The sequence below is a fragment of the Antennarius striatus genome, chromosome 3 (genome assembly GCF_040054535.1).
Source record: "Antennarius striatus isolate MH-2024 chromosome 3, ASM4005453v1, whole genome shotgun sequence".
NCBI lineage: Eukaryota > Metazoa > Chordata > Actinopteri > Lophiiformes > Antennariidae > Antennarius > Antennarius striatus.
Window position 1 is genome coordinate 14,190,781 of NC_090778.1, and position 24,959 is coordinate 14,215,739.

At 39.8% G+C, this 24,959-nt stretch overlaps 1 protein-coding gene across 3 annotated transcripts in view; it reads right to left on the reverse strand.

Moving 5' to 3' along the window:
• Positions 1 to 9,117: 9,117 nt before the first annotated feature.
• si:dkey-215k6.1 (transmembrane protein 132B) overlaps positions 9,118 to 24,959 on the reverse strand; it is a 345,313-nt gene continuing 329,471 nt past the window's right edge. For all 3 annotated transcript variants that reach the window (XM_068311917.1, XM_068311916.1, XM_068311915.1), the window contains 7 exons: positions 24,757 to 24,834; positions 17,361 to 17,423; positions 15,476 to 15,604; positions 12,551 to 12,679; positions 12,085 to 12,381; positions 11,521 to 11,789; positions 9,118 to 11,437 (listed from right to left, as the gene is read on the reverse strand). In XM_068311917.1, the coding sequence (XP_068168018.1) occupies positions 10,819 to 11,437; positions 11,521 to 11,789; positions 12,085 to 12,381; positions 12,551 to 12,679; positions 15,476 to 15,604; positions 17,361 to 17,423; positions 24,757 to 24,834 (1,584 nt within the window). In that variant the 3' untranslated portion in view covers positions 9,118 to 10,818. The remainder of the gene's footprint in view (positions 11,438 to 11,520; positions 11,790 to 12,084; positions 12,382 to 12,550; positions 12,680 to 15,475; positions 15,605 to 17,360; positions 17,424 to 24,756; positions 24,835 to 24,959) is intronic.

The following is a 24,959-nucleotide window of genomic DNA, read 5'->3' on the forward strand; positions in this document are numbered from 1 at the left end:
GACATGCAGCAGGTTAGGGTGATTAAGGATAGGGATAGAAGTGTGTTGACAGGTGCCAGTACTGTGATGGGAAGATAGAACGAGTACTTTGAAGAGATGAGGAATGAGGAAAATGAGAGAGAACAAAGACTAGAACAGGTGGCTGTTGTGGACCAGGAAGTAGCAAAGATTAGTCAGAATGAAGTGAGGAAGACATTGAAGAGGGTGAAGAGTGGAAAGGCACTCGGTCCTGATGATATACCTATGGAGGTATGGAAGTTTTTAGGAGAGGTGGCAGTAGAGTTTCTGCCTAGGTTGTTCAACAGGATCTTAAATAGTGAGAAGATGCCTGAGGAATGGAGGGGAAGTATGCTGGTGCCAATTTTTAAGAACAAGGGAGATGTGCAGAGTTGTGGCAACTACAGAGGAAAAATAACTGATGAGTGATTCAGTGAAGTTATGGAAAAGAGAAGTTGAAGCTAGTCTAAGGGCAGAAGTCAACATTTGCGAGTAGCAGTATGGTTTCATGCCAAAAAAGAGTACTACAGATGCAATATTTGCTTTGAGGATGTTGATAGATAAGTGCAGAGAAGGCCAGAGAGAGCTGCATTGTGTTTTTGTAGATATGGAGAAAGCTGATGACAGGGTGCCCAGAGAGGAACTGTGGTATTGTCTGAGGAAGTCTGGTGTGGCAGAGAAGTGTTGTTAGAGTGGTCCAGGACATGAGGAGGGTAAGACAGTGGTGAGGTGTGCTGTAAGGTGTGACAGAGGAGTTCAAGGTGGAGGTGGGACTGCATCAGGGATCGGCCCTGAGCCACTTCTTGTTTCTGTGGTGATGGACAGGCTGACAGACAAGGTTAGACATGAATCTCCATGGACTATTATGTTTGCAGATTACACTGTGATCTGCTGTTTGGTCAAGAGACATTGTCACTGAGATATAGACAGGAGACAGAGCTGGAAGTAGCAGAGATGAAGATTCTGAGCCTCTCTTTGGGAGTGACCAGGATGTATACGATCAGGAATGAGTACATCAGAAAGACAACACATGTTACAGGTTTTGGAAATCAAGTCAGAGAGGCCAGACTGAGGTTGTTTGGACATGTCCAGAGGAGAGATAGTGAATATATTGGTAGAAGGATGCCGAGTTTTGAAATGCCAGGCAGGAGACCTAGAGGAAGACCAAAGAGGAGGTTTATGGATGTAGTGAAAGAGGACATGAAGCTAGTTGTTGTGGGAGAAGACGATGCAAAAGACAGGGTTAGATGGAAACAGCTGATTTGCTGTGATGACCCTGAAGGGAAAAGCCGAAAGGAGAAGAGGAAATTCTAAAAACCTCTCCAACAGCCACAGTGATGTTCCTTTCTTCCAAAAATGTACTCAAAGTGTTCGTATACATTAATTAAAATCTGTACTTCAACTACCGTAAAGTATGCGAAGCGCTTCTTGTATGTCGTCAGTAGGACTCATTGAATTGGGTCTCCACTGATGAGGCATTTTTAGAGTTGTGTCGCACCTACTAAACTCCGGTTGAAATCAACCTTGGTCTGCAAAACTAGATAGATAGATAGATAGATAGATAGATAGATAGATAGATAGATAGATAGATAGATAGATAGATAGATAGATAGATAGATAGATAGATAGATAGATAGATAGATAGATAGATAGATAGATAGATAGATAGATAGATAGATAGATAGATAGATAGAAATAATTTATTTATCCCAAACTGGGAAATGTACTATCTTGAGCAGAAATCCTAATCCTGACCAGTCTTGGTGGAACCCTAGACCCTGGGTTTCAAAGTTCAGGCTAAATCAACTCAGAGCCACAGGTTTTACTCAAGGTTTGTTAACCCTGCTTCATGAAATTGGCCCACTAACAATTGATTGGAGACAAATTAAATGCAAGAATAATGTGTGACACTCAAATTCAAAATATTTTAGTAGTTACCTTGTGGGCTCAGTAAAAAACTGCTTTTCTTCTATTTCACATTTGTTGTGTTGTCAGAAGCATGAGGATCCCTTGATGACACGATAAGCCATTATGACAGGCTTAATCCAACTATTTTATCAGGAACAAGATAAATTCTCATAGCCTGCACTGCCCCTAAAAAGCCAACTTTCTTCCTGTGACAGAAGCAATACTCTTTATACAAGACTTTAGTACAACTGTGATCAGAAAGTAAGGTAATTCTATGGATGCATTTTAGTTGCACACAGACTTTTAAATCTTGTAGCAGAAATAAGCCTCTAATAAGATGTGTGAGAGAGACGGACATTGAATGTGTCATTTCATGAGGTTATATTAGGATCTGAACAGTTATGATAATGTGTGTCGTGGTTGAGTAATAAAAAGTGTGTGTTTTAGTCTGACTTTAGTTTGTATAGGTGCACTGTATATGTATGTGTGTGCTTTTGTATATGTTTGCTCAGCAACCACAGAAAGAAGTGTAGAAGGTATATTTACCTTTATGGACAAGAAAACTGTGGACCTATTTTGTCAAGGTGAAGGTAATACTATCATTACTGTGCACCCTCAAAATGAATATATTATTACAGCAGCAGCAGATAGTCTCATCATAACATACTTGTGCACTCACCCACAGAGACACAAGTATATACACACTCAACACATACATTTTGTATGTATACAGATGCTCCTCAATTTATGTTCATTCGTTTTACATTTTTTCGATTTTACGTTTGAACTGACTAAAATAATTTTGTAAAAATGTTTTTTTGTGAGGGAATGTTTGAGTTTAGCATGCTCTCCGTAGTATGAGACTTTCAAACGATCTCACATTAAACACTGTGTCCATTGTTTTCATGATGCAAACGACAGACTAAATGTGCCTTGCCTCTTCCCAATTCATCGCGTGTTACTCTTGTGTTAAGAAAATGAAATTAATGTTATCATTTTACAATATATGTTTATAATTAATGATTTAGGGGTGTTTTATAAAATACGGTAATATAATTTATGGATGTACAAACAGTATGAATGGTCACACATTACTGGAATGTACAGTGACAACTTCCGTTCATTTTCACATTACGTTTGGCCGTTCGGAACATAACTAAAACGGAAGTTGAGGAGTGTCTGTATATGCTATTGCAACTGTGAGCATTTTGGTTTTCACCTCTCACATCTGTTCTAACTGTTCCTTCCATCCAAAATGCGTTTCCGTCCTCTTGTGCTTTTCTTTCTGATGTCATGTCGGTTAAATTTGTCATATCTATCACAACTGCTCTCTTCTGCTCCTTTTGAATCACCACCACGTGTAATGGGTTTAACAAGGAAATCTTGGGTTTTTTATTCTCAGCCACTTAAAGTGTTACTTTCTTCCAGATCTGTGAGACATCCAATCAATACTGAGCACAGATGGTCTTGAATACACAGATATTAAGGAAAAAATGTTGATGACCTTTTATTTTTGTCATCAAATGGATTTTAACAGGTACCACATGTCTAGCTCATTAGAACCGTATAGATTCCAGTAAGTCCTGTCGCTGCTTGACTTTGACAATAGCACACCAGATGTGTTTTATGCAGCCAGTCGCGCTCCACAAGGTAATAGATTTAGGTCTAAAATTACATCTGAACTGAAATCCTGTATTAAAGAAACTGACCCCATAGAGATTACTTCCTGAAATAAAGCATGCAGAAACTACGTAAGCAACCCTGGATCTGTTTTTCTTGTCAACATCTGCTCTGTCATCAGCAACTGCACATGTAATGTGGTGAATTGTGGTAAATATTGAGAATTGCCTCTGGTTGGTCAGAAGGAGGTACAGCAGCAGCGTGGAACCACAAAAGGTTCTTAATGGGTCCTAATGTGCCACACTACTCGGACGAGTTTTCAGTGCACACACACACAGACACACACAGACACACACAGACACACACACACACACACACACACACACGCAATGACAGAACAATCAAAATGTCTATCTTCATCTGTCTATCCATTGCCACTGCAAATAGGAAGGGGCTCAAAGCTAATCCCTGAGCAGTCCACTTCAACTTTGAACTCTGCTGTCACAACTACAGCACACTTTACCACTGTTCTGCTGCACTCAAATGTACTTCTCTGCCACTCCAGACATTATATGCAATACCACAATTATACTCAACAAAAATATAAAAGCAACACTTTTGTTTTTGCTCCCATTTTTCATGAGATGGACTTAAAGATCTATAATTCATTCCAGATACACAATATTACCATTTCTCTCAAACATTGTTCACAAATCTGTCTAAATGTGTGATAGTGAGCACTTATGCTGTGCTGAGATATTCCATCCCACCTCACAGGTGTGCCACATCAAGATGCTGATCTGACAAAAAAAACCTGCACATTTCAGAGTGGCCTTTTATTGTGGGCAGTATACGGTACACCTGTGTACTAAACATGATGTCAGATCAGCATCTTGATGTGGCACACATTTGAGGTGGGATGGATTATTTCAGAAAAGCAGAAGTGCTCACTATCACACATTTAGACAGATTTGTGAACAATGGTTGAGAGAAATGGTAGTATTGTGTATCAGGAATGAATTATAGATCTTTAAGTCCATCTCATAAAAAATGGGAGCAAAGACTAAAGTGTTGCGTTTATATTTTTGTTGAGTGTACTTTCTGGGTGGTTCTTAACCTGGGTTCGATCTAACCCTAGGGTTTGGTGAGTCGCTCTCAGGGGTTCGACGGAGACAGAGGTCAAGACAAAACTCTCGACATGATGTGTCGGGTGTTTTTGCTGAACATACATGAATCACTGTGTGCATTTGACACATCATGTCAATTCGTGATGACACGTCCCCCTTAGCCATCACTGGTTGCAGGTGATCACGCTACAACCATTAGCCTACATGGACACTCAGTAGTCGATTTATGCCTGTCATAACGGTACGTCATCTGATAGCTTTCTTAATTTAATTCATAGTAACTATGTTGAGCAAAAAATGAAAGTGGTCGGGCGAATATGTGCAACGGGCGGCCGTGGTTCAGTGGTATCACGGGTCAATTATTCAAGATCGGCGGTTTGATTCCCGCTCCCGCCGAGTCATTTGTCGTTGTGTCCTTGGGAAAAAAACTTTACCCTGCTTGGCTCCAGTGGGGCACTCGCTGGTGTGTGAATGTGTGTGATTGTTCCGGAGGTGGTGGGTGGGGCCGTAGGTGCAGATTGGCAGCCACGCCTCCGTCCTCTGCCCCAGGGGAGACTATATACGTAGTTTACCATCACCAAGTATGAATGACGAGTGAATGAATAATTAATCCAATGTAAAGTGTCTTTGAGTGTCCAGAAAAGCCCTATATAAATCTAATCCATTATTATAATTATTATTAACGTGAATTTACATGTACTGTATAACGGAACGTGATGAGAGTCAGCGTTCTGCATGATTTGCAATGTCAAGTTGAGCAACTCTAGTCTCACACTGGCAAAAATAAAGGAACACTTCCTTAAGCTGCATGGAAAACAAAAGAAACATCCTTTGCTTGGAAAATGACAGAAGAGTAGCACTTGCCAAGGTGGAGCCACGCATATCTGAACTGGTCTCTCAATAACAACAGAAGTCACACTGATTTGTAAGTAGGTAATTTCATGTGAGTTCATGCACTGTCTTGGTTTTGTTCTTTGAAAAAGGTGACATTAATGCACAATTCATTAAATACACCAGTAAAACATATACTTATGCCTTAAATTTAATTTTATTTATTTTTTTACTAAAGAAGGGTTCGGTAAGTGAGCATATGAAACCGACAGGTTTCGGTACCTCCAACAAGGTTAAGAACCACTGCCCTAGAGTATAACCATGTTTACGTTCTTCCTAGGAACACAAGGTTTGTCAACATCATGGATAGTCAAAACAAGAAGTTGACCCTGCCAGTGTTCTCCACAAGAATATAATGATCATATTAACCTCTTTCAGCAGACAGTGTTTATACAAGAATTAACCAGTTTGTTGCAGACACTTTAACAGTTTTACATGGTATTATATTGTCAAAAGATATCAACATGCTCTTTAAAGTCTCAAATTTAATGTTATCCCATGTTATCACAAATCCGTGTTTTTTGGGGTTTTTTTTGTTCATGAATCCATGTTTCTGATATTGATGATGTTGATTTTTCAACTGTTCCATGTAATACTTGACGTGTCCAAAATTGTAGAGCACCCAATATTGAAGTGACTCTGTTGTACTGATCTTTGGTGTAGTAACAATTCTTGTCTGTCTTTATAGCTCATATTTCACCAACTCCTATGCACTCCTGATCACTGTTGTTTCCATCTGGTTCGGAGAAAGCCCCTTTGTTTTGATGAAGATCCTGCAGTGGTTCACAGTTGTGTTGTCGATCAGCGCATTCTTCTTCAGTTGTTGAGCTTTTTTAGCGATATCAGCATTGTTTTTAGTAAGATTCTCATTGATGTATTGTATTGTTGAGTTATGATCTTTGCTTATTATTTAATTATTTTGTTTGTTGTTGTTTGTTGTTTGTTTGTTGTTTTGTTTTTCCTTGCCTTGCCTGAAATAAATGAATAACTAACTAACTAACTAATGTAGACATTGTTTCCTTTCAGCTTGAAGCCTTGTTTCAGAGGAGCAATTTTGTGTTACGTTTGTTGAATTTTATCAGCACTGCCGGTGGTCTCCTACCTCCAAATGGTAATGGGTAACATATCTCAATCTGGTCTGGATCTATAGTTATCTCCAGATCCTTCAGTTGAGAACTCACTTGTTGCTCCAGAGATTCTATGTCAGCGCTGACCACAGCATTTCTGTAATTCCTCTGCTTAATTTTGATTCCAGTGATGATCACATTATTTATACGAATGCTTTGTTTGAAATCATCCGTTCTTTGTTATTCCTGTTCCAAGAAAAAAAAATTTCGGTCTTTTTCATCCATGTCTTCCTGCATTTTCTTCAATTCGTTATTCATTTCTTCCATGGCGTCTAGCAGCGGTTTTAGCTTTTCTTTCAAGTTTTTATCAAAGTCACTCCCTAACTTATCAAAGTTGCTCTTTAACTCACTCTTTAATTATTTCATAGAGACCATCTGGTCTTTAGTGTCCTCCAATTTTCCTTTTCCTTTTGTCATTTTGCAGAGAATAAGTGAGAGTCAGTCTGGATATGAGTTAGAGAGATAGCGACAACAGGAGACAGAAGAAAGACGTCTGCTCCCGTTGAGAACTGTAAGTGTAAATGCTGATATCGCTAAAAAAACTCAACAACTAAAGAAGAATGGACTATTCTACAACACCTAGACGAACAACTGCAAGATCTTCATCAAAACAATGTGGCTTTCTCTGGAGCAGATGAAAACAATGATGATCAGGAGTGCAGAGGAGTTGGAGAAATACGAGAAATAACAATGTACAATAGTTATTATACCACAGGTAGATACAATAGAATCCCTTCAATAGCGGGAGCTCTAGACCAATTTTGGGACAATGATCCAATGATCACCACAAACATGTTGAAAAAATCCCAATCAAGGATGTCATGAGATTAAGTTGTGATTAAAAAAAAACAAAACAAAACTGTAGCAATAGCAGTCCCCACGATCACTGGAAATCTATTTAATTCTGTATGTATTTAGACCAATGGATGGACGGACAGACGGACGGACAGACAGACAGACAGGTACTTTATTAATCCCGAGGAAAACTCCGTAAGTATTCCAATACTCTTCTAACATTAGCTTTGTTGTCATCCAAAGTCTGTTTTGCCACATGATCATTGCTGGTACTGCATGCTTGTATTATGCTATATCTGCTGTTATGTGTACATTTATTCAATAGACAGGCCCTGAGGATACCAATATTGCTACATTTCCATACTGCAGGAATTCCTTCCCTTGGCAACTTTGCACCAGCTAAATAGATACCAAAACAACTGTTAATGTCATAACAAGACTGTTATCATGCCACAACATTGATGACCTAAGTCCAACATTAATACTGATTAATATTGCTTCTCTAGCATGCAATGACAGGCAAAGAGACACATTCATGGTCAAAAACTCCAAAGGAATGTTCACTTGCCAGTCCTGTGTGTTTGAATCATCAGAGGGTCGCTGAAGTTTCAGGAGAGGAGGAGTTGCTTCAGGGTGTACATAACTAAGATATCATTAAATAAAGTTAGTAGACAACTATATTCACAATATGACCCTGAAAATTACCATAAACTGTATGTCTCTTTTTTTTTTTTTTTTGCAACTAACCCCTCTAACCATATTTTCTCCATGTGATATTAACACAGTACATTTCTTCCTCTTCTTCTTGGCTGTTCTGTGAAACATGGATGGTGCAAAGATCGCTAAGAAGCTGAAACTTCATTCTTCAGAAACACTTTCTTACCACTGTAACAAGGTTGAGCCGTGTTTAATTAGTTACCAGTAAATAGCAGTCCTCCACGAAGATGATATACAAAAGATCTGTTTTCTCCAGTCTCAAAATAAAATTGTACCCCCCCATCCCCCCAGTAAAAATAATGGTTAGAGATATTGTAAGTTGTATTATTTTTTGCTCCCATCCATACAATGTTAAAATTACACAGGTGAACTGGGTTTAATCAGCTGCAAAAAATATTTAAATTCAGTTCTGTTAACAATCAAAATGTTTTACTTGACAGCAATGCATCACTTTTACCTCAGCTGACTATCAAACCTGTCCTGATGCTTTCAATCAACAGCATTCTAGCAAATATATTAGCGTAGGCAAGATACAGCAATGAGTATGAGACAGGATAGTCGTCATCATCAATAAGAACATCTACTGCTTTGGTGCAGTGCAGCCTATTTAGTTTTACTATTTGGAACTAGTCCAGTACTTTCTGCATAATCAATATTTGTACTAACTACAAATTGTTTCATTCTGTTTCATTTTAACGATTAGGTATTCTTGTATATCTTAAAATAATAACAAAAAATAACATAACTGAAAATGAAGATGTTTACATCTGTAGTGATCCAAATGTTTGTTTTATTTGAAGTAGCCCAACAGTCTAACAAGTAGTTTGGATTCCTCTCTGAGATTATTTTCTTGGACTCACGAATCTCAAACAATTTTGAGTGTGATGTACAATAAATTACATCAATTTTTATCTCATTATGGAGAGAAAGTTAGTCCTACCCTGTACAAAAGCAAGAACTCATTCAATATTTAACAAAGACATGAACATTTTTTAGAACAACCAATAAGATATCTTTCACATTGTGGTGGTAAATAGTATTATGTATCATATTTGCACTTTAAAATTTACAAAATATCACCATGTTATTGAGTAGTGACCTGCAATCTTATTCACAAGCACTTTTGAAGCATGTGTATTTATCTACAACATACAGTTTACTCTGAAACAGTAAAATATTTATAAATAAATATTGCAATCTCAACAATCTTACAGTTCCTATTTTTTATTGTCAAATTTTCATGACTCATCACCTGAGCTTAATGAAGGTGAGGCAAACACTGCCTATTCCGTCTTCTTGCCCTTTCTTTCCTCACCCTCTGAAATGTTAATTTAAATAAATAGACCTCTAGGAAAAAAAAAAAAAAAAAAGCATACATCCTTAAAATATTAATCAATCTCTAAAAATAATGCTACCACACTATATTCCCAAAAAAGGGCAAAACACAATTGGAAAATTATTTTTGTATGAAAGAACAAAAAAAACAAGCAAACAATTACACAATTATGTTCAGAGAAAACAAACAGATTTCATGAACCCATTTCCATCAATTGGCTATTAAGGAGTGTCATTTTTTCCCCATTTGAATTGTCTCATAATTAGGTATATCCTGTGACTCCCAGTGATAACACTGAAGGTGTTGTGGTATGATTTGTTGTTCTGTGAGTTTGCCTTAAATAATCCACATCGGTTGTTGGTCAGGCTTTGTAATGCCTTAGCAGAATGTTTTACTATAAGATAGCTCGGTCCTCTTTTTAGTGTACAGACAGTAGTTTACTGTGCATTTTAGTTCACAAAGTTCTTCTGTTGTCCAGTCACAAAGAAGGAGAGGGGGCCAAGGGATGACAGGATTTGTTCTGACTGGGAGAAAGCAGTCATTCATAGGAAGGTTTCCGTAAACAGGAAGTAAGCCTCAAATGTGGCCAATGTCTTTTCCTGTTTGTACTTGTGCAAGTTTAAATGCCTCTGTCTTGGATCCGAGGGAGAATCAGCCTTTTTACGTGATTTTCAACTTTTTCGTCTTGCACATTCTGCGGTTTGATAAAATCGCAAAATTGTCTGTATGCTGTAATATATAAATTGGTCACATGATCAAAAACATCAGTATTTATTTATATGACTTTTCTGCAGACTACTGAAACTGGACAAATCATCAATATTTTAATCCAATGCTGGCATTATACCCTCTGAGTAAAAATATTTTTTGCCATCATTGTTTGAATGTACATTGTTAAATCACAATACTGTCCAGTAACATACCCTGCATTTACTGTTTAGTATAATAATGTATTGGTATTGTGAAAATTTATATTTAGTACCAATACTGACTTTGAAAATGAACAATTCTTCTTTTTCTCCTTTCAGTTTTCCCTTCAAATGATTACTATTATTATTTGTCACCATTGATTTTAGTGTGAGCTAGGGATGGCAATATTCTTTCAAAAAGCTTAGTGGGAATATATGAGAATATAAGCATCACCGGTCCTGTATGTTCAATAATTCTCAGGTTCCAGTCATTCTCCCTCTGGTCATCCATTGCAAAGGCATTACAGGTGAATTGTATGAATTATCAGTCCTCTTCCTCCTGCACATATCCTCTACCCCTCCATTCTGCAGTCTCTTTCCCGGAGTCTCATTCACAGATTGTCTTGTAGCCTCTCCATGTAGGTTCTGATTTCAGACTGACCAAGGTCCATATCTTGGCAGACCCACTTGATATCATCCTCGCTCCCATTGGTCATCAGGACTGAAGAATTGGTGTATGGGCCACACCCGCCCAAATTATCATTGGGTAGAACTGTGGCAAAAGATGTGAACTGGACACGCTTGCGTTTGGCAGCTGCAGCTGCAGCTGTGGCTTGAGGGGAATTATTCAGATGCTGTGCTTGACCACTAGCATTTTTGCCACCTGTAGTGATTGTTGAAAGGCACTGATGTGGATCTGGAACAGATCTGGGCATCGTTTGTCCATGGTTAATGTTTCGGTGTCCACCTGTGCCACTACTCCCAGTTATGTTTCCCATGCCTGTGCCCATGCCCAACACTAAAGCGTTACCAGCCCCATTTAGCAAGTATTTGTTCTCTTCATATCCTTCACTGTGGTCAATGATAGTAGTGCACTCATCGGGCAACCTTCCCTGGCATTGGTCAGACTGGTCAGCTAGAATATCAGACTCATTGCCAAGCCACACCCAGTCATGGGCATGATTCATGTTGTCTCCTGCTTCCAGCACAGGGACCTGCTTGTGACGGTATCTGCAGATTAAGCATAATGATTAGTTTAACTAAATTACAATTTTTGAAATGTGTAATTATTAATATTTACTATTGACATATACCTGAAGGCAAAGCTGACACAGTTGATGAGGAAGACCAGTATTGCCAAACAGAAGACACCCAAAAGGGCATACATTCCAATTTCCAGGTCTGAAAGTCCTCTAGTTGTCTGGGTCAACTCACTGTCAGCATTGCCTGGCACCTCCACTTGTGCTGGGTTGCTGCTGTAGTCTCCTGCTTGGCTGGTGCGTCCCCCTCGGTTGCTGCCTCCACCAGCAGCTTTGCCACCAGAAGCACGATGAGTTACTGTGCTCTTGGTCGTTGTGCTAACCTGATAGCACAAAAAAGATAGTTAAAAAGATATTATTTCCAAATTTTCTTCCATTTTTTGTTTTCTGGTTTTCAGTAATCCTTCAACTACTAAATTGTGGATTACAGCTAATATGAAAATAGACTGTACTTTCAGTTAAAGGTAGTACAGTAAATCGCTATCCATTTCTGTGTCTACTTTTGCTAGAAATGATAGTTTACTAAAAAAAATTATGATCAACATTCTACGGTTTGTGCTGGTCTATCAAATATTGTTGTTAGGACTGCTTTTTCATCCAGTCATTGTTCCCTCCCACCTTCTGTCTTGCTCCTTCCTCATGATCCACTGTTGCACTGTTGGATTTCCACTCTCTGTCCTTTGTTCTTCGTTCATTGGTACTGTTGTCGATCCCTCCTCCATCATCCAGACCACCTTGTCCTATCACACCCTGCTCCTCGTTTTTTGCTCCAAACTTCACTACTACATTGCCAACTCCAGATGCCAGCACACTTTTTCTTTTGGATTTCTGGCAAGTCTCAGAGATGATCATCTCTACACGAACCAGTGCCCCCTGTCCATCACCCTCTGCCACTACAATAGGCCAGTGTTGCTCCTGAAATTAAATATAACATGAAGGTATATAGACAGAGCACTAAAATACTTTCATATATTACTTTAGACACTAGACTGTCAATTTACCAAAATCAACCGTTACATTTGTCATAAGCACTGTTTACATATCTTTAAACCAGTCAGATTACCAATACATTAATAGGTAGTACCTGATTGGTTATGGAGATAATGCTCTCATCTAATGACACAACAGAGAGGAGGAAGTCTTTGGGATCATACACATCGAGAGGTGTCACTGAACCATCACTGTACTGAATCCATGCACTGATTGCAGCTTCCTGAAAGACAGTGAAAAATACAACAATAAGATTTTCAGATTATATTTCTCATAATATAATTGAACAGTGAATGAATAAAGGAATAAATAGTATATAAACTTTTTGACTCGTAAAGAAAGAAACAGACCAACAAATGTCCAACTGTCAAGCATGATTATCAGCGCGCCCTTGACGTGGAGCTGTTATATGTCAGAAAAAAAATGGTTTTAACTCCATTCAGTGTGTACATGTAGACATGGGTCACACACACACTAACGTCACAACGGAGACGCCCCCTGGATACAAAAAGGTTTCGGTTACAGCATCCACATGACAACGCAGACCCGGAGTTTTCAAAAAATTTCACTTTGGCAGGTGTTTTCGTCCGAGATATCTGTGTTGTCATGTGGAAGAAAGGCATAACGACAGCAAAAAGCCTTGCTGGCCCTTCCCTTACGCTATATTGTTCACATGATTCCTTCCGGAAAATGCGCCATGATTGGTTGGGCAGGTAGTGGGTAGAGTTAAAACGTGACAGTGTGAGGTTTTCAAGTGAGCTTATTCAAATACAGTATATAGTTGGGGAGATGTAATCCAGTGTGAGTTAATTAATAGCAACTGGTGAGACACAGGTTCTCAAACATTCAAACTACAGATTTATTTTGTTGATGAGTGATTAAATTTTTAAAGCAGAGGACATACAATGCTGTTTAATAGAAGTGATACGGTGAGACTGACAATTTCTGAAGATCTTCCTTGTTGTTTGCTAAATTTTCGTGGTGGTGCTAAATTTTAAGTGGTGGTCGCAAAAACTATAAAGCCATTAACTATATCAGCATCCACTTCAGCTTGTTTAAGTACTTCAGATTAAATTGTGACTCACAAAGGAAAGAAAACAACAAAAAAATAATGTTTATATTCATTAGAGTGAAGAAAAGATCCCTTAGCTTCATGTGCAAAAGGGCCAAGAAGTATTTTTAATTATTGATTTACTTTATTATATATTTTTTTAACTTTACTGAGAAAACATACAGTTAGGATGTTCATTGGTATTGGCCTAGGTAGACTGACACTCGGATATGTCTTTGAATCATTCAGCTGTGTGCCCAACACAATGGAAATAAATAGCATGTTGCTAACATTGGTACAAAACACAGAGAGAAATCAACTATTCCACTCATGGAACGAGAACCTCCCACACATACATAGCAACCTGAAATATATATAGTGATAATTGAAACCCAACAGTTTCTTTTGTATTGAGACACTTCTTCCAGTGCTCGCTATTCTTTTACTTTTCTGTATCAACCAGACAATATATTGTCAACATTGCCAGCAGTAGCAACAGCAATCTAAAAAATATATTTACTGTAGTTTCTCTACTTGTCATCTGTGAAGGTTCTCATTTATCCAGGTCATGGTTATCCAAAGGCATTTGAATCATTCCACTGGACTTTTAGAAAGTTCTTTGAAGACCTTTCACTTCTCATGCAAGAGGCTTGTTCAGTTCTTGTGGTTGTTTTGTGTTACCTCAACTTCTAACCTCTGTGAGATGTGGTCAGTGCTATTCATATTACAATGAGTGTTTCCAAGACCAGCCTGGCTGGCCCACTGATGGTCATGGTAATTGGGAGTGTCAGGGAAAGTCAATGGTCGTCAAAATATGAATTTCAAAGACGTCATTGAGCCCTGGTATGCTAATGGTGGTCATTAGCATGAGCCACTTCAAATGACTGCATCTGCTGAGTAGTTCTTTTGGGGAGTTTTAGAAGGAAGTCATTATACATAGGCAATAGGTGATGTCACAGACCACTGCCCCATTGTTTCCATCTTAAGTGATAGTTAAAGGTCCCAAATTATACTATTTTTAATCAATGTCACACAGCTGCCAGACGTCGAACTACACTGAATTTGAAGTGTATTGTCCAAAGTTATCCGTGGTCCTGAATTTCAGCAGTTGGGGGAGGCAGGAGCAAAGCACCCCCCACCCCCACACAAATTGCTCATGGGGTTGAACCACAAAAGAGCAGCCCGTCGCTGCACCTTACACTATACATTGCATGCCAACAGGCCCCTTGTGTGTGTGTCAGGGCTGTACCTATTCTGAGCGATGACATTCCAACACACTGCTACCTTACCACCGGACACAGTGAACTTCACCTTGGAGATGAACGCCTTCTTATTGGGGTGGGGCTGAGCTATGCGAATCACTCTTTTTGTTATGTCACCCAAATAAACTGATTCTGAACAGCGTGTTTGAGCACCATTTCACAAGTTTAAGAGCTGTACAGTTGATACAGGACCTGTCAAAATGTTCAAAATTATTTAATTTTCATTGAGATTAGTTTTTGCCAACACCATGCCACTGCAAAATGAAAAAAAAGGCATTACAAAAATGTGAAATGCTTATTTCTTCAGTCTGGCAAATAAAAGAGACCACAGGGAGAGGAGGACTGATTATCTATTGTAATTTTAGTTTAATATCCTTTTTGAAGATCTTTACATGGTAGTAGCTGTAGCTAAATGGTGCTATAGCCTGGAAGTTATGTACTCCTAATTAGAATCAGATTATGAAGGAGATATCATTTACATCATGTTCACACCACATAATTACTGTTTAACTTCTTTGATTAGAACCTTTGGGATATTACCGCAGAGAAGGAAACAGCTTAAAATTCAGTGTCTGCGTGTGTGTGTGTGTGTGTGTGTGTGTGTGTGTGTGTGTGTGTGTGTGTGTGTGTGTGTGTGCATGAAAACAGAGGGAGATTGAGAAAGAGACAGAGAAAAACAGATAGTGAAAGAGTGACAGTGTCTTACCTGTTTAGGTGTGTGTAGCAGGTCTGTAGCTGTTGTTGTTAACTGTAAAGCCTGGTAACTTCCAGGGCTTTCTGACATACTAAGGAACAGTGATGCGACCAACTGGACTCCTAGGTCTGTGATGGTGACCTAGACAAAACAAATATGACAAAATAACAAAGCTTGACTCTTATTGATTTTGTTCCCCATTTAGTAATGAGTAAAAACTTTTTAGTTCAAAAGTTCAGGCGGCCAACATCATCTTTTATATAGTGAAGTTATAGTTGCATTTATTGGACTGGCAGTAATTTATTAATTGATTAAGGGGTGGATGTAATAACTGCAATAGAATCATCAGGTTGGCACCATCCTTCGCAAATGTTTCATTGACAGGCCCATAATACCTCCAGAGGGCTCAATAGCAACATCTGGGGTCGCAGGGGTGCCTCCATCGGCTTTTATCATTTCCTCGGTTGGTCGCCTTGCATCCCATACTAGTTCAGTAGCACATGAGAGCAACGCTGTGGTTTCGTCAGATTCCCATCTCTTATGGGAGTATGATTGTTGAATAGATAATTAAGCTTCCGAACCCCACCTCTATGGGTAGCACTTGCACTCTCCAGTCCAATTGCCTTGCCTCCACTGCTATGTCTACATATTTTGTTTTGTTTTTTCACTCAAATGGTTTATCCATGGCAGCCCCCTAAGCTGTAGTGGGTCAATATATAGGGTATATGTAGTAGACTTGTTTCACTCCTTGTAGTTGTAGTCTTAGGGCTGGTCCTGTTGGTACAAAGGCAATGATGTTAACAGAGCTAGATGTTTGGGCAGAAATTACTGTTGGTGAGAAATGTCTTCCCAGGACACTTGCTAATTGGCAAAGAACTTGCTTGTGACTACAGATATAGCAGCCTGGACGGGCAGTTATTATATTTAGATTTTATAGTTCTTTGCAGAAGAAACTTGAGTGATCTTATTCAATCCATGGCCTTAAGTTTGTGTAAATCACTCCTGTGTTGGGGTAATGTCAAACTACTTGGGCAATGTACTTTTAATAAACTGAAGTAATCAATCAAATGAAACCAATTGTAATTCACTGGAAAAGTAGAATGAGGCTTACTTCCATTATTATTATTATTATTATTATTATTATTATTATTATTATTATTATTATTATTTTAGTTGGTACACATGGTTTGTTGTTGAATGGTCCTTGAATATCATTTCACATGTTCACAAGTATGGACGGCATAGTGGCACAGTAGGTAGCGCTGTTGCTGCACAGCAAGGGAGTTCTGGGTTCGCATCCTCACCAAGTTCTTCGGCTTCTTCCCACCTCCAAAAAACATTTGTGCTTCAGGTTAATTGTCTGGTTCCAAGTTGACTGTAGGTGTGAGTGTGTGCATGTGTGGTTGTCTGTTTCTCTGTGTGGCTCCGTGGTGCACTGGCATTGCTCCCGGACTTTTCCCCACCTCGTGCCCTAAGCTAGCTGAGATAGGCTCCAGCTCCCCATGGCCCACGGCAGGGGATGAAGTGGTGACGGAAAAGGATGGATAAATGGATGTTTTAACACTTAAATTGTTATTAGACCAGATTGGTGGCTCATTGATAAAAAAATCAATCAAATCACTTTATTTATCTTATGGCTTATTATCCTGCACTCTGGCATCATAGTGTCTTGCTCAGCTTACAATATACAGTATATGAGTGATATGGATCCTGTGTTTACAGGTAATTCCTAAATAAACATGATAACATTCTCTATGAGGCACACAGGATAAAGTATTTTTTAACTTTCATGGTAGGGACCTTAATCTTCCTTTATAACTGTACAGATTTGCAACACATGATTTCATAAGACACATTGAAACATACAGGTATGTCAATATTTCTCAGGTTATGTTACCTTGTCATCCAATACTGTCACAGTCTTCTCTGCCAGGATAGAATCAGACAGTGGGGACAGAACCTGCAATGACAGACCGAAGAAGATATAAACAGATAAGTAGCTTAACATCACAAGTGCAATACCAGTCAGTCAAGTGTCTGCCATAACCCATCAATCTTACATCTGTTTAATTTACCAGTCAAATGTATGAAAATCAGTTTTGTAGTGTTTTTGTGTTCAGGAAAATATCACCAAGTATTAAAAAAATACAATAAAATCTTGCATCTGCCATTTTACCCAAATCAGTTCAAGTTTAAGATGCTGTTTCTTTGCTCATCCACCATATCTCTCGAGCTTTGTATTGGATTTGTATCATTAAAACTGGAGGTATATTACTTCCAATACAAGTAAAGTACCTTTATCTAAAAGGACCCCTTTAAAGCTTCAAAGAACTATTATGAAAATCACATTTTTCAGGTCTCTACATATACATACTGGTCCTCCCTAACCCAACCAACTCCTAGAATCTGGTAAACAAATGCTTCCTGCATCAATGGATATTTGGAATTTTAGGAATTCATGGCCCGGACTGAATCAAAATGATCCGATTTTGCGAGAGCGCAATTTGTTACATCACATTCCCAAGGACATGGCCATCCCCGAGGGGGAGTTTGTTCAGGCTACGGTAGCATTGTGCGGTAATGTCCAAGCTCAGAGCTACAAATTGAAAGTTCCTCACAAACTGTTGAATTCAGCTAGCATTTGGCTAACTAGTTAGCCCTACTCCAGTCTAATTAGTTAGCACCGCTCCAGTCAGGTTTATGTGTGTGTGTGTGTGTGTGGGGGGGGGGGGTGTTCGTGTTCAGGCTACAGTTCCTCACAAATTGTTGAAGTCAGCTAGCATTTGGCTAACCAGCTAACTCCATTTCAGTCCTGTGTTTGTGTGTGTCCGCTAAAGGTGTATGCTCATCGTCATAGAAAACAAAGCTGCTCATTAACAAACAGCTTCAGTCTTTATTTACAGCCTAACAAATATCGACTGTCACCAGTCAAGGGTTACGTATAACTGACATAAAGCCTGCATGTGAAATAATCCAGGCAGAAATTAAGAGGTGAAATTATCACTCATTCCCAGCCTTGTGAGGGACAAAGGCTGGATACGTTCACACACACACACACACACACACACACACACACACACACACACACACACACACACACACACACACACACACACACACACACACACACACACACACACACACACACACACACACACACACACACACACACACACACACACAACATCCCCTGCTCCCTGTGTTGTAAGAAGTCAAGGCCAAACCGGTAATCTGACTGAGATAGAAGTGACTGACTGTGTCCATTACAGGATGTAACACCCCTGCATTTTCCTCACTGTTGGTTGGTGGACACTGAATAGGGAAAATAGGGATGGCGCTCAACAGCTATAAAACAGTACTCAAACGGTTTTTGCTTACCTTTCCAATGTTTCATTTAGACTGCGATAGTTTCCTTCCACATATTGTCTGTAAACATCTGTTGTCGTTGGCACTGATTTTTGTCTCTTTTGCAAACACTGTTTTAAACTCTTCGCAATGTTTAGCGGTGGTCTCAATAGGATCAGCCCATGTCGTTTTTACTTAATGTACAGAGTCACATTTGGCTGAGTGAGAAAGTGTCAGCGTAAAGAAATTTACATTTATTTACAAGAGAGACAAACACGAGAAAAATAGCTAAATACGTACCAATAAAGTTATGAAAGTTAAAAAAGTTCCCGATAGAATGCTATTGGCTCAGGCAAACAAGTGGCTCAGGCAAATAAAATGCCAATGAACGCAACGGGGGAGAGAGGTGTTGATAGAGGCAGCTCAGAAGGGGGAGTGGGGTAGAGATAGGGAGCTGAGTGCCATGCCCCATTAACACAGAGCGTTTGGGAGCTGAAGTAATGGAGTCTGAGTCTGAAACTAGAAATTGAATGTGTGATGTGAGCTGGAGGAGAAGGAAAAAGTCTGGTTGGACTTTGATGAAGTGATGCAGAGCATACCTAGAAGTGAGAGAGTTGCCATTGGTGCAGACTTCAATGAACATGCTGGTGCAGGGAACAGAGGTGATGAGGAGGTGATGGGCAGGTTTGTTATCCAGGAGAGGAATGCAGGAGGACAAATGGTGGTTGACTTTGCAAAAAGGATGAAATGGCTATAGTGAATACTTTCTTCTAGAAGAGGCAGGAGCATAGGGTGACCTATAAGGGTGGAGGTAGGAGCACATAGGCACACTACATCTTGTGTAGAGGGTGTAATCTAAAGGAGATCAATGACTGCAAAGTAGTGATAGTCGAGTGTAGCCAAACAGCATAGGATGGTGGTGAGGAAAATGAAGAGGGCAAAGGCAGAGCAGGGGACGAAATGGTGGAAGCTGAAATAGAGTGTTGCATGACTTTTAGGAATGAGTTAAGACAGGCTCTGGGTGGTCAGGAGGTGCTTCAAGATGACTGAACAACTACAGTGAATGTGATCAGGGAGACAGGTAGGAGAGTACTTGGTGTGTCATCTGGAAGGAAAGTAGATAAGGAGACTTGGTGGTGGAATGAGGAGGTACAGGAGTGTATACAGAGAAGGAGGTTAGTTAAGAAGAAGTGGAACACTGAGAGGACTGAGGAGAGTAGACAGGAGTACAGGGAGATGCAATGTGAGGTGAAAGTAGAGGTAGCAAAGGCCAAACAAGGGGCTTATGATGACTTGTATGCTAGGTTGAACAGTAAGGAGGGAGAAACTAATCTTCAATTTCATCTGAGATTAATGAAGTTCATATCTATACACGTTGGCAAGACAGAGAGACAGAGATGGGAAGGACATGCAGCAGGTTTGGGTGATTAAGGATAGGGATGGAAGTGTAATGCCAGGTGCCAGTAGTGTGATAGGAAGATGGAAAGAGCACTTTGAAGAGTTGATGAATGAGGAAAAAAATGAGAGAGAACAAAGACTAGAAGAGGCGGTTGTTGTGGACCAGGAAGTAGCAAAGATTAGTCAGGATGAAGCGAGGAGGGTATTGAAGAGGATGAAGAGTTGAAAGGCACTCGGTCCTGATGATATACCTGTGGAGGTATGAAAGTGTCTAAGAGAGGTGGCAGTAGAGTTTCTGACTAGGTTGTTCAATGGGATCTTAGGTAGTGAGAAGATGCCTGGGGAATGGAGGAGTGTGCTGATGCCCATTTTTAAGAACAAGGAAGATGTGCAGAGAAGTTCAAGGTGGAGGAGGGACTAAGTCAGGGATCAGCTCTGACCCCCTTCTTGTTCGCTGTGGTGAGGGATGGGCTGACCAACGAGGTGAGAAAGGAATCTCCATGGACTATGATGTTTGCAGATGACATTGTGATCTGTAGTTAGAACAGGGAACAAGTGGAGGAGAAGCTAGAGAGGTGGACGTTTTTCCTGGAAAGGAGAGGAATGAAGGCTAGCTGCAGTAAGAATGAGAGGGACCCAAGTGGAAGAGTAAGGTCACAGGGAGAAGAGATCAAGAAGGTGGAGGCTTTTAAATACTTAGGCTCAACAGTCCAGAGCAATGGAGAGTGTGGAAAAGAGGTGAAGAAGCGTGTACAGGCAGGATGGAACGGGTGGAGGAAAGTGTCAGGTGTGATATGTGATAGAAGAGTTTCAGCTAAAATGAAAGGAAAGGTGTACAAAACTGTGGTGAGACCAGCGATGTTGTTTGGTCTAGAGATAGTGTCACTGAAGAAAAGACAGGAGACAGAGCTGGAGGTAGCAGAGATGATGATGCTGAGGTTCTCTCTGGGAGTGACCAGGAAGGATAGGATCAGGAATGAGTACATCAGAGGGACAGCACATGTTAGAGGTTTTGGAGATAAAGTCAGAGAGGCCAGACTGAGATGGTTATACAAATACAAAGTTAGTTTTTGTATCATTACAATACTTAACATTCTACTAGTGAACATAATTCACCTGTGACCATTACCCACCTCTCACTTGTGCTCCAGTATTTCTATGTCTAGATCTGCCCTCCTAATCTGGAGGTCCTAGTAAACCATTTTTATTTTCTGTATTTTTTTAGAAAGTGAATTTTATAAACTTCTTCAGCAGATCGATGGAAATACATGAGGAGGACATTAAAACATAGTTGCATATGAATTCCACAGAATGAACCGCTATTGGTCACTGAGCGTCTATTTCACTGTGATAATCTGTGCAGTCGGGACCCTTCTACTACTGTCCATTCATACTCTTTGTTAAAAAAGGATGAGAAGTGTTAATATGTCAGTAGAGGATAAATGTCACACTCTGTATTCCACCAGAATGTGAAGCAATGGGAAGAGAACAATCAGTAACATACAATATTAGACCACCTTTGTTTTCTTCAATTTCTTGTTAATTTCTTTTTCTTTTTATCAATTAGTAACTGTTGTGTGTATCATGTTACTAAAACAGACAGAAAATAAAACTAGAAATGCCTTAAAGAAGTTATAAGCAGTACGATGCCACAGCCACTGATGTAAGAACTAAAGTAGTTTTGGCTATTACTGTAGCAAGGAAACCCTGCAAACGAGCTACATGTCAGCTCTTGATTTCAGTTCTTAGATAATATAGGTATACGCAATGGTATGAACATCCTTGTCAACTGTTTTTGTAACGTGCATAAGCCGATTTACTGTTTTATTCACACAACAATAAAACATTTAAATATATTTCCTTATTGAACAGAACCTAATAAAGATGAGAGCACATTTATGTGTGCAAAAAGAGCATTATGTTAGCGTTAAAACAATTGAACAGTCAAATGTCCACTTTACTTTAACTGTGCAGTATCAAACATAATGAGGATGAGATGATGCAAAAGTCTGACCTGTGTGATTTTTTTATACTTTTTTCTCCGCTGACATGTGTGCTTCTCCCCCCACTGGATCGCACATAAATAAAATAAATTAATAAAGTATTATTGAAGCCATTTCCCTACGGATTTTTACCGTGAGTGCAACGGACTACGTTTAAACTTACGCATCGACTTGAGCAGCAATTCACTCCCACAACGCTGTTCTCTTTCTTCTGAAAATGTCCTCAAAGTCTTTATATTCATAAATTAAAATCTGTACTCCGACTGCCATAAAGCGTTGCGGTGCGCATCTCGTCCGTCGTCATGGTGAATTGTCGAATCGGGGCTCCATTGATGATGGCTTTTTTTTTACTGTTGTTGCGCTTGTTAAACTGCGGGTCAACTTACTCTGGGTTAACAAAACTAACCATGAAATACGTTTCTGAAACCTAAATACCTGGTTTCCAAGTTCAGGGTAAATCAACCCAGAACCACAGGTGTACCTCAGGGTATGTTAACCCTGCCTTCGTGAAACGGGCCCATTGTTAGTAAGAAAGAAAACAAACAGAAACTATTAGACCCGAGATGTGACAGGAGGTCTTGAGTGGTGTGAGAACCTTCCCCGAGCACGGGAAGTAGCACTGTGGAGGGAAACCTGGAGCAAGCTAATGAACTCCCCACTCCTCGTTCCTCATCTCAAGGGGGTGGGGGGTGTGGGGGGTAGGAAAATACAAATACGTGGAACAGAAGTTTGATAGCAAATTGGACTGATAATTCATGGTGAATGAACCACTGAATGTACAGAAAGGAGAAAAATAGGATATACTTCCTGAGGGGACTAGCCTCCTTCATAATCAAAGCCTGGACTCTGCAGAGAAGGTTCTGGAAAGTAGGACCTTGTCCAAAGCCAGGGCAATCATGGGGAACACCAGCCACCCATAGCACACCACCTTCTCCCAGCAGAAGAGCTCCTTCAGTGGGCCTGATGTGTCCCATGCCATCAGGGGATACATCAGGGCTTGTGTTATACTGTAGTGGGACTGACTATCCATCCATCCATCCATCCATCCATCCATCCTTCCATCCATCCATTGTGTGGCACGTAGAATGACAGCTTGTGTCTCAAATATAAAAATGACAATGAGATAATGAAACCCTGTGAATTGTCCTCAATTAAGTCAAGGCAGTTAGGAGACGCAGCTACAATATAAGAAACAGGAATACAGGAGAGAAAATAATGAACAAGTTCTTCTATTGCATTGGTGATAACTACTTTAAGGTGACAGTGAATGAATGTTTAACCCTTACTGATGTAATATGTAATATGTAATACGCGTACTAGCAGCAGGGAAACTATCAATGCAAATAATGGAAACACACGAACACACACATACAGTATTGTTTAATTTTGCCTCTATAATGTGTTTTTTTTTTCTTTTTTTCTTTGTCTGTACAGCACTTTGGTCGACTGTGGTTGTTGTAAAGTGCTTAACAAATAAAGTTGGATTGGATTGGATTGTGTCTCCCAGCTGTGCTTAAAAGTGTCACCATTTACAAAGATATTAACGAAGCTCAAGGCCAAACTACAGGACTAAACATGACTGAATGAAAGAGAAATAAATAAATAAATGAAGTTTGTATCACAGACAAAAACGACTGGGACATTGACAAATAGAGGTGGACAGTAAGTGAGAGGGGGCAGAATCCAGGAGCTGGAAGACACTACGGTTTGAATGGAGAAAAAGAACAGCAGACAGACAGCGATAGAGATTAGGAGCCTTGTGTTGTAGTGTACCACCCCGCCTGACGACAGGACGACAGACATATCTGATTGGTACACAAAGAAAATCTTTCAGCAAACGTGTCGCAGCGTCAAACTCAATCCCACTCTCAGCCAGGTAACGAAATGAAATGATTGACAGCTCTGGGATTGCACTTCAAGACAGATGAAAAATAAGATGGCAAGTGAGAGAAACTGAGGAGAGGGAGTGTAACAGGGAGGAGAGGAAGAGGCGAGACTAGAGGAGACAGAGCTAGGGGGTAAAATTGAAATGTCATACTATCAAATGTCTACTCCGGCATCTTGATGGCAATGCTGAGTAAATTCTCTATCCTTCCTCCCAAATGGATCACAGCTGTCTCTTTGCTTGCATCTGCGTGTATGCAAGCGACCTTCCCCAATCGAACTGATGCACACAAGCTCAGCTGTTACCACAAATCCCAAGATGTCCCCTACATGGCACCACAGAACTCAATGCCAAATCACTTCTACCACCCCCCCCCTCTCACACACACACACACACGCACGCACGCACGCACGCACACACGCACGCACGCACGCACGCACGCACGCACACACACACACACACACACACACACACACACACAAAACACAAACCTAAGTTTTTAGAGAAATACAACATTAAAATTATAAGAGACCCTCCCAATGACTTTTGTTTATATATTGTTACATGAATGGTTTAATTGTTTGCAGTCATTAAACATAAGATGAAACTCACTTCAGCATCGGTCACACTTAAACAGCAGGTACATACTTGTGGGTACATACTTGTATAGTAGTGATCCCCAGGTCCCGTCCAATCAAGATTCGTCCATCTATCAGTCTGGCAATGCGTGAATCTTCAACCTGTGGTGCATGTTTCAGTATATTCAGTATAGCTAGTCATTACTTAGTTTTTCTAAATTATTTTATTATACATGATTTATATAATTTTGTAATTTTGACATTATCCTGGACTAGTACAACCTATT